At 42.7% G+C, this 16,456-nt stretch overlaps 1 protein-coding gene across 36 annotated transcripts in view; it reads right to left on the minus strand.

Moving 5' to 3' along the window:
• The window catches only part of celf5a (cugbp, Elav-like family member 5a), a 171,067-nt gene that overhangs the window by 148,847 nt on the left and 5,764 nt on the right, over window positions 1-16,456 (minus strand). For all 36 annotated transcript variants that reach the window (XM_041039849.1, XM_041039834.1, XM_041039857.1 and 33 more), the window contains exon 2: window positions 6,989-7,071. In XM_041039849.1, coding sequence (XP_040895783.1) covers window positions 6,989-7,071 — 83 coding nt within the window. The remainder of the gene's footprint in view (window positions 1-6,988; window positions 7,072-16,456) is intronic.

Below are 16,456 nucleotides of genomic sequence, written 5' to 3' on the forward strand. Positions count from 1 at the left end.
CAAACCTACCTACACACTTACACAGTTCCCCCCATTACACACAAAACCCAGCTCTATAACCCAGATCACAGCCGTGTCACATGATTGAATCTCACAGACAGGCGGGCGAGCAGTCTCCAGCCACAACCAGAAATAGGTTAAACAGGCTAAAAATATCAAAAACATTAATAATTCAGCTTTTTTGCTAACCTGTACCTCAGGAAAAAAAAATAGCACACTTCTCACTGTGAAGTGGCTTAATGGGCAGGGTGTGCAGCGGATTATTTTGGTATTTCAAGCAATGTCTCCTGCCAAGAGACGGTTAGCGAGATACCCTGAACAGCGAGAGGAAGAGCAGCATTGTAATGTCATCAGTGCTAGTGTCACAGATGGGATCAAACTACGGTCATTTATAACTCAAAGCATGCTCTTTGAACTTTTGAATTTTTGGTGGACTTTGCTTCTATTATAATTATAGAGGGTATTTTACTGCAATTTTTGTTATGTTTTTTTAATATAAAAAAATATAAAAACTAATTTGTATTGTTTGGCAGTCTACCAATATATCACATTTACAATATTGCATCATTTTCATACAAACAACAAATATGGTTTACGCTTTAAATGCAACAAATATTTGATTGTTATAGTTTTCGGCAGCACTCCTTATAGCTACTAAAGAGAGACCACGGCATGTGAATGTAGTATACACTGTATGAAACAAAATGAATTTCATGATGAAACGCATTTTCAGTGTTTCGGTGGATGTTGTTTATTCTCCAAAGGCAGGTGCAGAGTGCAGATCCTGCTCTTTTTTCCAAATACCCTCGGAAGCCAATCCCCTGGGGAGAAGAAGGTTTCTCTAAATATATGGCTAATCTACCACACAGAAAAACGAACCGAACAAAGGAGAGGCGTGTGTGTGTGTGTGTGTGCACGTGTTTTAGAGGGGTACCAGGGGAGCAACAGCGAGACAGAGAGAGACAGAAGGTGGAAAACAAGCAACATTGTGGTGGCTCCAACAGTTTACCTTGTGTGTTTTAGTCTATTTCTAGCCCCTGTGCTTCAGAGGTGTGTATATTCATATATGTGTGTGTGTGTGTGTGAGAAAGAGAGCATTAGTGCATGTTCCGAGGGTGTGGAGATTCAGTTCCCTTAGGAGCACTACGACATTTCTTTATTGTGTGTACATTACACCCATATGCCTTTACAGCACACATACACACGCACATATACACACATAACCATACACAAAAGAAAACTGGTTTTGCTGTGCTTACATACTGTTGCTGGCACTGTAGTAATACCTGTAGCAACCTATAATAAGTACAAAAAAAAAAAGTCTACTCATAACAGCTCCCTACCTCCAGATTTTTTATGATATCACCTGGTCCTTCTATTCATCAGTGTGATAAGTTCAGAGGCAGGCCAGGTTATAGACATAAGACCATTAGAGCTCCAGTATCTACAAAGCCCTCTTTATTCTCATCTCGGTGTATCAACAAAGGTTATAAAACATAAGACATCAGAGGCAAACTTATGTAGCCTCTGAGATCAGCTGCAGCCACTGAACTTGCTGTAGTGCTGAGGTCAGCCGGTGGTATTTTTCCATAAGAGAAAATTCCCACCACGGATGGTGTTGAAATGTTTTAACAGACATCTGGGTCCTTAGATATGTGTTTGTTCATCACAGAGACACAGAGATCTTATAAGAGTGAAACCCAAATAAAACATCTGAGTTCACAAATTACATACATGCCCAAGGCTAATATAAAAAATGAAAAACAAAGTAGAACTTGGGCAGCAAAGATGCAACAGCATTTTACTTTAAACTCAAATATTAAATTCACCACACATACCCCTGTTTAATTCATAGAGCTGAAAAAGAACTTAAAAAAAAAAAAGAAGACCTTGACCATGCCTGTTTCAACTTCCACTCCACAATGATCTTCTTCCTGAAAATACACACACTCGTGTTACCCAAAGGCTAAAGTCTAACGAGTCCCCTCTCCCTGACTACAAGGCCTCCAATCCTGCCAGGACCGATTGGCTTCATGCTGACCGGTCCGCTCCACTCCCGCCCCCACAACACAGACACATACAGTACACACACACACACACACACACACACACACACTATCATACAGTACACTACACTCATACACCTCCAACCTTCACAGAGTGTAGCACTGAATTATTCAGCTTTTGCGGCAGCTAGCCCAGCACACAAGAAAGCTTGGCCGTAGTTGATAAACAGGTGGGTAAGCACGCGCACACACAGAGACGTATAGGTGTATGGTTTTTTTTTTTTGTCTGTGTTCATGAGTGTGCACAAAGCCCAACGGAGGAAGGTTGGGCGGTTTATGTCGTGCCGAGGAACGGCTCTGTGGAACGTCAGCCTCATTTCCACAGCACAAGGTCGGCCACTCTCCACAACACAGCCAGGCTCTGCTCCTCGCTCCTCATGCATCTTATTATGGCTGAACTGAGCACTGACACATACACACAATTACACATACAAATCCACGCAAACTCATGCACTCACACGCATGCAAACAAACAAACACAAGCACGGATGTGCACTCGTGTACAGCAGACCAACAGTGCAGGTATGTGTGCAGCAAAGGGCACAGCGCGAGAGTGAGAGAGCGAGAGAGACAGAAATGGAGACAGAGGGAGACGGAGGCAATTGAGAGGGAGGGGATCTACTTAGAGTGTTGACATTGCAGGAGCCCACATGTGTGTGCCGGAGCATAATCTTCTCCCTGCTCTCATTGGGTTTTTAATGCGGGTGCTATTTCCATAAACCTGCCTCCTGAATCACTGCCAGCCTCTTGCACTCCCCCCAGGTCGAGCTGTATTAATACTAGAAGTAAATGCATGCAGCAAACACGTTTCCACCAAGACAATCACTGTTGTACACAATGCTAGCATGACAAAGAGGGGAGGGTGGCATGTTTTTCTGTGCTACAGCAAATAGACTTGCTGCAGTCACTGAGATTATTTCTTGGATCTGCTGGATTTGAGGAGTGGCAGTGAGAGGACAGAGAGTTTGAGGAGGGAGAGAGGGAGAGAGAGAGAGAGAGGGCGGATGGGGATTGAGGGAGGGGAATGGGTGGGTGGATAGTGTGAAGGATGCAGGATTTTGTCATGATGCTGAGCTGGGTAGAGTAAATCTCCTGCGGACTTGTGTAGAGAGCTGCACTCACACCAACTGCTGCAGAAACAACCACTATGGGCCTTCACTGTCTGTCTGTTTCTGTTGCATGTTTTTTTTTTTTTAAAGAAATATTCAATAAAGGGATCATCAGTAATACTTTTTAGTACTTTTTAGGTCATCAGCTAAAACTTTACTTGATGAGCGGGAAAAAAAATAAATAATGATACTCAGTTTTTAAAGTTAACACACGCAAGCATATTCACATACACAAAATCACCCGTGGTTATGTAATATACAAAGTAGTGCATTTCCATCAGCAGCAAACAAGCACAAAACAGCACACAAATAATATATTCAAGCCTCAGTGTCGTAGGCGGTGTGTGATCACGGCAAGCTGCCATGTGCACATGTTTTTCTTCCCACCTTCATACACTGCTATCTGTATGTACATAGTGCTGGCTGCAATGCAAAGCCAGCTTACCACACAGGCACTGACACACACGGCTAATAGAGCCAAGCAATGCACACCTGGTAAACTGTCAGCTTCTCCTATTCAGTGGCCAAACTTATGTCAGGCACTTGTGTCCCCAAGGTTCCCATCACACTTCACCACAGGAATCTATATTCCAGTCCAGTACACTTCCATTAGGCCATACTGTTCCTTTCAGCAGCTAATGTGTAACATGGGGATGTGGATAATAACATCCAAGAACACAGGCGCTTCTTTCTAATAATAAGAGGACACTAGGTTGTGTGTGTAGTGCCTTTATGCTAGCATCTGAGTTTGTGCAGACATGCAGTATGAATAACAAATATCTGTAGTTAAAGTATCTTCAGGATTAAAGTTATAGTCCTAAAAATTATATTTATCAAAACACATTTTTGACAACAATTTAATTTTGCATTAGCATTTTATAGTTGCCTCTCTACAGCACGTAGTAGTTTTCATTGTTTTGGTAGAGTCAAAGTGCACATGCACACAGGAGCAAACCAAAGGAAACGATCAATACACGTACTGGAAGTCATGCAGAAGTCAAAGGCCAACAACACTTGATCATTGGTTCAGTACAAGAACAACAGATTACACAGTTGACTGTGTTCTTCAGTACATTAAAACATGTTTTTTTTGCAAACCAAAGTTTATCGGTTTGTACAAAGCAGATGCACAAGCTGTTTGTCTTCCTTTGTATATCTGACAAAGCAACACGTCTGCTGCCCCAGGGGCCAATACAACTGTCATTTCAAGCCTCTAAAACATGCCTGCCATTTCCACTGGTAAACACAGATGATGCCAAATCAACCAGGACTGAAGTCTAAAGGGTTTTGATTTTAAAGTAATTTTGTCTTGTCCGCCTGAAACAGGAAAGGCAAGGTAGAAGTCCTGGATTCAATGCTTCTCCCAAGGACACTACAGAAAACCCAGGGCGTGAACCTCCAGCTGGAGACTTACTCAAAAATACTAACACTCCATCTCATAAAATTCAAGTGTGTTTCTGTGTGTGTGGTAATGAGCATGTGCATGCTGGAGTCCATGTGTTCAGCAAGGAGCCCTGCATGACACTCAGACTTGCTTGTTAGGTGCTACGATTTTCATACGTGGTTCTAGTAATTTGCAACACGTAAAATCCAGCAGGATTTTCAGGAATTCAGATTCAAAAATTTAAAGTAACATATATGGATGAGCAGCCATGCCAGTCAAAGCCCTATGCAAGAGAGCAGCAACGCAGGGGTTAATGACAAAACGCAGACGTTAATAACTCATAACTCATCTCTGGAGAATTCATAGTTTACATTAATTACACCATAGCCCCTGGCAAACTGCATATCAAGCAGGATTCTGCAAACAAACAACTGGCACATCTAGTTACCATCAAGCAGAGAAGCAACAGGGGTCAAATCGCAAAAGATTTAGGAGCAGGGAGGATCGAAAGAGAAGGACAGGGGAAGCAGTGGGAGGCACTCGAACACACAAAATGCAGCGTGTATTTTCTTTGTTATATTGCTGAAAATTATCCTTCCACTTCAGGAGTTGCTCCATCAGGATGTAAAACAGGTCTATAAGATGTTTGGAGAGACCGCCATGCTACAGAAATTGTGCGAAGCTAATGTTGTTCCTGCTTGTGCTATGTGTGGCTGCAGTGTTACAGCACACGCTCCCTGTGTTTCCTTGGACCACTGGTGTTTGTTTGTGTGTGTGAGTGAAGTTGAAGGGAAGGGAACAGCAGAGCAACCTCGTCTGTGAGGCCTGACACCCATCAACGTCTGCCTGTTACATTTCTATGACACACTCTGTCTCAGGAAGAGAGGCGGCAGTGGAGCTGTGGGAGAGAGGGGAGACAGGAGGATGTGGGGTGGACAGGACCGGGTGGGGTAGAGGGAAAGTCAGCAGGAGGGCTAAAGTGGGACTGAAAGGTACAAGAAAAGGGTTTTATTTCTCTCGAGTGATACACGGCAACTTTCAGAGTCACTGTGTGAAAAATTCAACATGCAAGGCTGTGTTTGCTCGGTCTCTACATACTCTATGTATCATGGCTGTATAATCATGAAATGTTATTTTTTTCCTGTTAACATAAAGTCGTGCCGTTTATAGCACTCAATTGAGATGATTGTTAAACCTGTCAGGGCCCAGATGGTTTGGAGATATGCTCTTCTCTCAGAACACACTAAGTAAAGGGGGGGGGGGGGGGGGGGGGGGGGGCAAGTATCAGATTTGTTAGTGTCTGCACCCTCATGCCCCTCATTTATACATTCAGCCACATTAACTATTTAATCCCAGTGGTAGGTCAGCCTTAAGGGGATGCCATGCCAAGCTGGTGGGGTGGTGGGAGGGGCTATTTTAAAGACTATGAGATGTGAGGGAGAAACTTACTAGAAAGCCAGACCAGAGACAAAAAAAAAAAAAAACAGAACAACAATCAAATCTTCCTTTTTTTTTTAAACACGCTGCTGAACACAGTTCTAACCTCTCAGGAACACATCCTCTGGCATTATGTGAAATAACTTTTTTCCTCTCCCTCTGTCTTCCATCTTATTATTCAAATACAGAGGAAAACGAGGAGAACAACGTCCTCCAGCCTCCAGCTTGACTAATTTGCAGGATAAACGAAACAACTTGTTTCTCAAGAAAGCCACCAGAAAAATGTTCGGAGTTGGTGGTAGCTGTATTTGCATGTTTGATCTGAAACATGTGGGCTGGCTTTCTCAAGCTCTTAGTTTTCCATTGGAGGGAGGGCTGTGGGTGAGGAGTGATGGGTGAGTTAATCTTTACTGATGTTTCTCCCCGCTGCAGTGCTTGGTCTGACCATGTTGAGCCATGCTGTCTCTACAGGGAGTCATCTCTACCACACCGCATAGAAGAGGTGGTTTACATACATACAAATGCATAAACACCAAAAGGTGAATTCCACTTCAATGAGCACAAATTAAAGTTCACTAGTGTGATTTTCTCTTAATCAAATTAACTTAATGAACCTAAACTCTGACATATTTTCTGTTGGCATCAACTTTGCACAAATCCAGAGCTTTGCCCCCGAAAAACTGTCATTCTATGCTATTGCTTCAAAAGTATGAGGCAGAGTGGGTCTGATCAATGCTGGCAATATCCCCTAGAGAACAGACACATGGAAAAGTTAAAACCAGGCCTTCAAAAAGGCTGAGCTATTGATTGAATTGCTTTCCAAAGTGTTTTTCATCTCTGGGACTATACAAGGAGAATGCCGGCTGGTGTGCAGCCGGGTGCAGATGGCATGGCTGACCACCACAGAGAGCAAAGAGAGAGAGAGAGAGTGAGAAGAGGAAGGGAGAGAGGCAGACAGACAGAGAGAGAAAGAGAGAGAGACAGACACTTACCCCTGGCAGTGTTTTCTGTTCATGGAGGGCGTTCTGGGCTTTGATGGCCGACTCTCGGGCGCAGTAGGTGAGGAATGCACAACCTGCAATAGAGGTACACAACATATAAATCTGGTAATAATCAGATACGTTAAACTGAGGATCAAACAAACATAAGTGATATACAAAACATTTAATATAATTACAAAACCGTGTAGCAATTAAAGAGAAATACCCACTAAGAATATCAGGACAGTAATGAAAATGAATTAAAATGCACTCAGACAATTACTGAGCAATTAAAAAAAATTAAAGAACCAGATCTGTATGGAGAGTCTCATGGGTTACTGAAAACACAAAACTCACTGCAAACATTTCTTGGAAAAAAAATAGAGCAAGTTCATGAAAACAGACAACCGTGCAATACACCAGGCTACATGTGGGTAGTTTGCTATGGTGCCATGGGGACAGGAGCAAAAGTAGGAGATGAGCAGAGAATTCTTTGGATGAATTGCCAGGTCTGTCCAGCCTCCCCATTCCCAGTAACATGTCCTCTCCAAAGCTCCTAGCAGTCTGACCAGAGTCCCAACTCTGAATGGTTGTGACAGGAGCAAAAACAAAGGGAAGGACTGCAGAAGAGTATTTTAGGGGGGTGAAGAGAGTAGAAAAGGAGAAACGTAGGAATGAGATCAGTGTATGGATGGAGGAAAGAGGGAGATAGTGACAGAGATGGAGGGAGGACAGGACGTAGCGTAAAAACTCTCCAGGGTGAATGCCTAACTGCAAGATACATGTATGCCTCCATGCGTACACACACACTTACAAAGATCCACACAGACTGCCTAAAACCAATGTGAAGTATGCAAACACACATATCTGACAAATTCTCTGCAGAAGAGAAGAGAAGGCAGGGAGAACGAGAGATGGAGAGAAACCAGATGGAGTATTGAGGCAATCATTTTCCCCCTGACTGTCTGAATAAATAGATTTGCTTGTGTTCTATTAATGAGGTTCATATGGGTTACCATGCATCATATTTCTGCCACTCTGAAGATGGTTTATTAGCAGCCACTGCATTTTGGATCTCATTTCAATAGCCAAATGTATTCAGTGGGTGGTGATGTATTAAGTGTCTTTACACAGACAATATTCCAATCCGTTTTCCTTGTTGCATATGAGATCACTTTTACCCACTGAAACATGCATCATCCATTTCTGTCTTGTGCCTGCACTTGTGTATTTTTTATTTTTTTTTTGCCATTTCAATAACCTTTGCACTTTGGATACCCCTCCACTGTAACCTCTGCAGGACTGCATCAAAAAGAAGGGTTAAAATGCCATGTCACTCATTGATCTATTGATTGACCTGTAACCTGTTTTGCCTTGCTGCCCTAAGCCTAAAGTACCTGCACATGTGTGTCTGCGCATGCATGTCTGCACATTTACATACAACAAGTATTTGACCACTGTTGACAAAAATCGCATTCAATTCTTTCTGTTCTGTTTCATGAACCTCCTCTGTCTGTTTGGGACAGTCAGTGGTCAATCCTGTCGGACTTTTCAGTACGAGAAAGACAGACAGTGATGGAGTCTGTCCAGGGTCGTGACCTCAGAGGTGGCTGACTGTAGCACTGGTGTGACGGCGTAGCCCTCCCCATCACCTACCTTGGCCCAGCACCCCTAACCTAATGATTTCCGATGGCCACCAAGCAAATCCATCACTCAATCATTCACACTGCTGTCTAATTCCTTTTCTCTTTTCTCCATCAGCTTGTAAAGAAATACCAAGACAAGACTGCGGAAAATGTCACTGCTGTTTTGGGGTTTTTTTTTGTTTGTTTGTTTGTTTCTCAAATGAGTGAGGGTAATAGGAGGGAATGGCTCCATTTTGGTGGTTGTTTTTCTCCCTTCTTCTCTCTCACTGGGCTTGTTGTTGTTGGTTTACTTGACAAATGCTGGCCCTATATCTGAATAAGAAACAAGTGTTTTGCATTACAATCACAAACACGATTTATTTGTTAATGTGTAATGCATAGGGCATTGAGAATAAATTAATAAAAACCCCAACACTGGCAAACAAAAGAGAAACATGAACTCCATTTAAATGTGATTCTGTGTTCTTTAATGTATGGCTTAATAAGAATTTGCAGGCCACAGGCGAAAAAGATTTAACAGCTCCATTATAGGAATCCAAACACGTACAAATTGCCACTGCTGTATTGCATACCAAGTACAAAATTGTGAGGGGGGGGGGGGGGCACATGATGAAATTGTTTGAAACACAACAAAAAGCCACTGTAATCGCAGCCTGCTGACACAGCATTGGGGGAAGCCTTCCCATTGTGAGGAGATGATCCTCTACATCATCTGATAGAAACCTAAAACAGTCTTATCTCACACATTGATTTCAGCTCCAAAGAGAAGAAATTCCTGCTTTCCTCTTTACTCCCCTTCGCTCTTTTCTCCTCTCCTCTCCTCTCCCGGCTTCTTTCTCTTTACCAATGCCAACTCCACTCCGCTCATCTCCTATTTCTTAATGGTATATTTTTAAGTGTGCAGAGTGTGTGTAGTAGGAAATTGGGCTAAGTCTCTCCATCTCCACTGTGTTGAATTGGCATGTAATTAAAGAATCTTACATGGAGAGAAAGTGAGTGAGTGAGACTTAGAGAGAAGAAGAAGAAGAAGAAGAAGATGCTGCTGTATAGCTGTGGTGACAGCAGCCATTTACATTCACAATGGCCACAAGCTCTACTTTAAAAAACTGTGGGTCTGTCTCTGGCATGTGTCTAGTACGTGCGTCAAGTTCACAAATCCTGTAAAGAAAATCCATTTATATTAAAATGCACACACATCTGATCCTGGTCTTCCCTCTCACCATGTCTAAGCACGTCTTTCAAGCACACAATTAGCACAGTGACTATGTCCCAAACCCATATTGCACACTAAAAGGAGACAGTGTTCGATGTACTTCGAACAAATGATCAGTTTACCATTTTTGTAGAACTGAATTTACTAACTTCTCCTTTGACCCAAAAACACACAAATGTTGACACATCCAATGTAAAGAGTATTAAGGTTATAGAATTTAAACTTATTACAAACAAACAGCATTCAACTGTTATCTTTTTCATTCTAAAACAGCACGTCTGACAAAACTTTTACACCTTAACCAGCTACCGAAGGTTACAGCTAAACACTGAGAAAATGCACACACACACACACAGGAGCTACATATCAACCCCAAAACAGTGAGCTAACTGCTCTGTTCTCTAGCCAAACACTACTTCTAGCCACATTCCAATTTAATTTAAGCCACTTTTAACACCACCGCTTATGGCGTAGAACTAATTTACTGATTTCTTGTCATGACTCACCGACTTCAAAGAGCTTTCTCACGGTATATTTTGGTGAACAGGTCCTCCTGAGCACGCACAGCTTCGAGCTCCCAGCAAAGCAGAGCCTTACTTTACATTTCTGATTAAAGTGCAGCGGATACTTAGTATTTTAACGATACTTGCGTTACTTTTTGTCGCTTTGCAGCAAGTCTGGTGGAAGGTTGTAACTCCACAACGGCACCTGTTCTCCGCCGAGAGACGCTGTAATCTGATTGGCTAATTCAAATTCAAATTAGTTTTATTGGCAAGAGTGTAAAAATAACGTTACTGCTAAAGCTACCTTACATATTGTTGAAAAGCTGGAGAAGTCCCCATCTAACACCTACAGAAGGTCTGATATTTTTAGTTATTAATGTCCACTCCACAGGTGCTGGAATGATAGTTAGATGTACTTCTGACGCCAATGTCCTATACAAACTAGTAAATATCCCCATTACAGAGCTGATTGAAAAATATTTAAAAAATACAATACGTGAAATAAATTTAAATACATTTATTTGCTGTTTTATATGGATTAGTAACTTAAGTGTATAGCTTCCATTTCCAAGCACTGTTTCAGAAAGTTATAAATTTATAAGATGGTCACTGTTTTTGATTTTTTGTTTATTTTTTGTTTTTGTTTTTTTTTTTACATTGAGGAAATTTTCTTTGCAAGTGCCTCACAACTACCTAATTGCCTCAGCAGGCAATAAAATTGATATATCCAAGCAAGATCATGAAGAGATTGCACCTGCCACTGTGGCGACTGACTGCTACAAATGTGACGTCAATTGCAGGAGCTCAGTGTGAACGTCCTACTTCACATCATTGGCATTGGGCATAAATCGTGTACTGCAGAATCGTAATGCAATTCCTAGGAGGTTTAAACCACAACCTCTCTCTTTTCACTCCACCTTTCATTCCCTCTTTGCTCCCTTTTCTCCATCTCTTTGCCCCAGAGGAGCCAAGCTGCCCCAGTGTAATGAAAAAGTGTGAACTTGCTCTCAATGTGGCATTTCCTTGGCCAGAAAGTGTGAAGGTAGCAGAAACAGAGCCAGTCCTGGCACCAGTCTCGCCTACTCCCTCACACATCATTTGCACTCTGGAAAATGCTATCACTGTGGGTAGATTACTTGCTTACTTCATTTACTGCCATGTGGGGCTCCGGGGGAACTGATAGCCTTTCAGAGGGGTCGGAAGCTGAAACACACATCATCAGCACTGATACAATGTGATTATGACCTGAATCATTGCCAGCCAGGGAGGCAGGAGGCTCAGTGGCGCAGATTGACCGTGAGGGGGGTAATCAGTCTGGTCTCAGAGAAGCTTTTAACTCATATAATCACTCCCTCACCTTTGAAAAAAAGATCCTCGATCTGTTCACACACTCAAACAATCATGCCAATGTTCAGGGAGAAGGAGGACAGAGCGGGGGAGGACAGACAGAGAGGTATAATAAAGAAGAAGAGCTGGAGCATGGAGTTGGCAGGGACTTTCCAAAATGCTCTCACTCATTGTTCTGACAACAATATTTTCTCTGCCCAGGCCTAATGGGCTTGTAATGAGCGCTGTAATATAAGCAGTAGCCTAGCGTAACCTGTAAACCTTAATTAAGTCAGACAGCCACCTTAAAGTGAGCCAGCGACTGCGCTCAGTCACAATCTCCTGATCCTGAAGCTGACTACACTCTTCCATCACTCCTTCATCAATCACTCCATCCTTTCATCCCTGCTGCCTCCAATTCCAAATCCTTCTCCTGTTCTCCTTTCACTACCCCTCCCATCATCCCCTCACCTTGAGCAATGGCTGGGGGGAGGATGAACGTCACAGAGCACTGAGGAGCATCAGTGTCCATCAAGAGGGCAAGAAATAGTCCCCTGACGCTCCCTCGTATCCTTTCTGACCCCTGAGTAGGAGACCTCAGCCATTGATTTGTTGCTACTCACTCACATAGACTACACTAGCCTCCGAGCAGCAGTCAAACAGATCCATAGGCAGCACATCCCAATGGACACCATGCGTGTGTGAACATGAGTGTGTATTTACAGAACGTATACATACACATGTTATCATGTGGTGTGCATTGCCTAATGAGTGTGACAAATGCAATAAATTCTTTCTGAAAGGCTCCGTACTTGTTTCAGGATCAATACTGGGGCAAAGAAGCCATCATAACAATGCAGGGAGACAGACTTTGACAACTTCACACTCACCATAAATTGTGTGGCACTGAGGTTAAATAGTTCTCTCAGGGCACAAGTGGTGCTTCATATATAATCCAACTGTAGAGTATTTCTCTCAAAAGCCGACATACTACTTATATCTACATTCTGTAGACGTACCAGTATAAAGAAGGCTTAAAACAGTGATACAGTCCCAACTTGTTCCCAATAAAAGTTCCTAAGATAATGCTGTTCGGCAGTGGGTGCAGTTTTGGGAGGTGATGTGATAAATTGCAACCGGCTGCCCAATCCCAAGTTGGCCAGAACTCTTTCAGTATGTGGCTCTGGACACAACACTTGGTATACAGCACTTTGGCATCTTCCACTGTGCTGTAGCCTTTAAAGTCAGCCTTGGCTTTTGCAGACTATCTGGATACTTCATTCCTCTTCTGCTATTAAAGCCAGCGCCCAATCTATAAATACATCTAGTGGCCTGCATCCCTGATGAGCAAGTTAATTGACACTGTTAATGGATGGAGTTTCACAGAGCTGTAAATAATGTGTAGGTTCACACTTACTGCCTCCTGCTGTGTTTCTTCTGGGAGGCCAACAGGAGTTTACCTGCCAAGTTCTGTCTCTCCAGCCCGTTGTCCCTCCCTCCTCCAGCCAAGCTTGCTTGGGCCAGGGGATTTACTCAGAGATCAATAGAAGTTTCTCTGAGCCCCTCCCCACCTACAAAGTCAGAAAACTGCATCTCTTCCTCTTTGTGTACTGCAACAACCTCTAGGAAAAACAAACAAGTCCAGGCAAAAGGAAATAATAAAATTACTTTCACTTGGCTCTCACCCCTTTCCTACGGCTGTGTGGTAGAACACAATGCACTATATTTTCACTGATGAGATGTCTTCATTTCATGCCTCTGATTGGCACATTTGATGCAATATTCTTAACAATGCTTGCCCTCTTTCGAAAGGTGAAAGGCATTTTAACCTTTGAGGCAGATCAAATGATCACAGCGAAGCCACAATCATAGATGACTGGCAGCCGCAAACTGACTCTGGGCTAAGAGAAGGATCAGGTTTTCAGTCACTTTGATTTTACAAATTGAAAGATACCTTTAAAGACAGAGCTTCAAAGGCCCAGGGGTTGCCTGGATGGAGTGACTGAAGGAGGAATGAGGAAGAAAGACATGTGAGGAGGAGAAAAACCGCTACCTGGCAATACTGTACCCTCATATTCTTCTTCATTATCCTGCTGTACACAGGCCACCTTGAGAGGAAACACTAACACATATTTTCAATTATGCCTTGCATGCCAAAAAATACAACTTTGTGTCCTTGTTCCAGCTTACTTTCTTCCTTTATTTATTTATCTCATGTCACCACTGAGCTGAAGAAGAGTAATAATTAACACTAATGGTCTGACTAACAAGCAGGCACCAGGGTGTTAATTGCATTGACGTATATTTCCTAGTAACCACATTCAGCCTAGAGGATTCCTGAAATACTGTTCTGCTAATGACCACCCAAGAAATGAATAATAGATAGACAGACAGACAGACAGACAGACAGACAGATAGATAGATAGATAGATAGATAGATAGATAGATAGATAGATAGATAGATAGATAGATAGATAGATAGATAGATAGATAGATAGATCAGAAGAATAAAGAAGCCAGTGCTCTGAAATGAATCCAAAGAGCAGGCAAAGTGATATGAAAACCCATCAGCCATTAATTAATTTGAGTAGTCTTCTTTAATTACGCCAGATCTACCGTTGAAGAGTGAACCACAGATCGGGTGCCATGTTGGAACTCATATAAAGTCCACATGCTCGGTTCATTCAACCAAATTAACATTTGATCATCAAAAAAGGAACACAAATTCCATCTTTCATCTGTCTCTTCTGCACTATTTGGCTTTCAGCTTGCTTGTATCACGCTAAAAAAAAAAAAAAAAACAAGAAAGAAAATGTGGACGCGATACATCTTCAGTACAAAGCCGCTGACCAGTTTGTGTCTCTGGCAATAAAGCACAGAGACTGTTAGCTACAGCGTTGCTCCTTCAGTGGGAAAGATAGATGGAAGGAGTGAGGGGAGAGATGGCTTTGTGATGGAAGGGACGGGGTGTGAGGGAAAGGGAGGGGAGGGCAGGGGAACGGCGCAAGAGCTGAGGGGGACATGGCCCTACAGTCGCCCACAGATGCTCCCTCTGTCTCTCCCTCATTCTCTCCCTCCTTTTGAGCACAGTATGGGAGCAGTCTTTTGGGGGAGGCTGGCAGGCAATCAGTGATGTCATGCCAGCAGTGCAGCGATGGCAGCTTAACCTATTTTCGGAAATACCACAGAATTTCTATTTATAACCGTGCTGAGCAGCATGTATCTTCACACATCCCTCCCAGGCCTGAGCATTCATAGACATTTTCCAATCTAAACTATGTCTTCATCATTAGATGGGGATTGCTTAATATCTGCAAGAAAGAGGTCTCGATGTTGATCGTGCTGTTTACCATTGTCATAATTGCCATTTACGGAGGTAATGTGGAGAATTATTCATGTTGTCAGAAAAACTGACACTTTTAGCATCTTGTTTTCTGTTGTCTCAACTAATAAGATCATTTTAATTGTTGCTTATATTTGTAGTTTAGGAATAATAATAACAGTAAATCACCACTAAGACAACTGATAGAGGTAGCAGTATTAGTACAAGCAGAGCCAAATGTAATATAGGAATAACTATTACCAGTGTTACTAGAACGATTTTCTTGTGAGAACAGCTTTTAGGTTATTCTTTTATGTGCCTGTCAAACTTGGCCTCTGCTCCTCCTCCTCCACCCTCTGTCCGTCCCGCCCCCTGGTGCCCAAACAGCTCTCAACCTGTCAGAGGGATCGTCCATGTCCCAAGCTCAGCCATCACTCCACTCTCCCACTGCCTTGGGATAAAAGCAACCATTTGTTTGTGCATCTCTGACAAACACTTCATCTTTTCCCCTCCACTTATCCATCTGTCCATACATCCATTGTTCGGTGCCCATGTGTCTGTCTGTCATTTGCCTTGTGGGCCCTGCTGCATACATGTGCCATCCTCCCTGTCCAATTCTTCTCTGTCACATTGGGCTGTGTGACAGAGAGGGATCGAGTGACAGTGCTAAGTCATACCCGCTCAGCTTTGCGTTCACGTGCACTCTCAGACAGATACATGTACGACATTTATGCATTGTTCATTCACACCAGCATCAAGGGCTCAACCATTTGGCAATCAGAGAGATGTGACAGCTTGACTAATCTGTGATTGTTTTTTGGCCAAAACATGGGGGTTAGCGAGCCCTCCAAGGGCACAGCACTATAAGGCAAGACAAATAACTTATTATTTTCCAGGCTTGTACAAGGCTTTATCGCATGAGTTCTCCTGAACCATTCCAAAATGGAGAGGGATTATCACAAAACATTGCATTAAAATCTCCTCTCTCCCCTCTCCCTTGTTATTTCATTTTCCTTCTAAAATGAATCTGTGCCCAGTCAGGCTCAAACACAACATTAAAGAGCTCATGCTATTCTAACACAAACTACCAACCCCCTCCTTCCTCGCTCCCTCCTTTTTTTTCCCTGTGCCTTTATACACCCCCCCTCCATAAGAGTACACTTTGCTCTGTAGGCAATGGCAGTCTCTGCTAAGCTACCCATACAAAATAGATAGGCTTCTATCCCTCTATTTAGACTAAGGAAATAGCTGTGACCTTTGTGAATGAACACGGAGTTGGTACACTTCTCCCCACTCTACCTTTAGAAGAAAAATGTGAACTACAAAGCACAAAAAATAATTCAGCCAAACATCCTCTCTTTAGAATTTGAAAATACTGTTAGCAGCACTGTTGTTGTATCAACTATATCAATAATATTTCTAATATTTCTAATCCCAATTAATATTAGAGAGCCTACCAAAAGCTATTAC

The sequence above is a fragment of the Toxotes jaculatrix genome, chromosome 6, assembly GCF_017976425.1.
Source record: "Toxotes jaculatrix isolate fToxJac2 chromosome 6, fToxJac2.pri, whole genome shotgun sequence".
Lineage (NCBI taxonomy): Eukaryota > Metazoa > Chordata > Actinopteri > Toxotidae > Toxotes > Toxotes jaculatrix.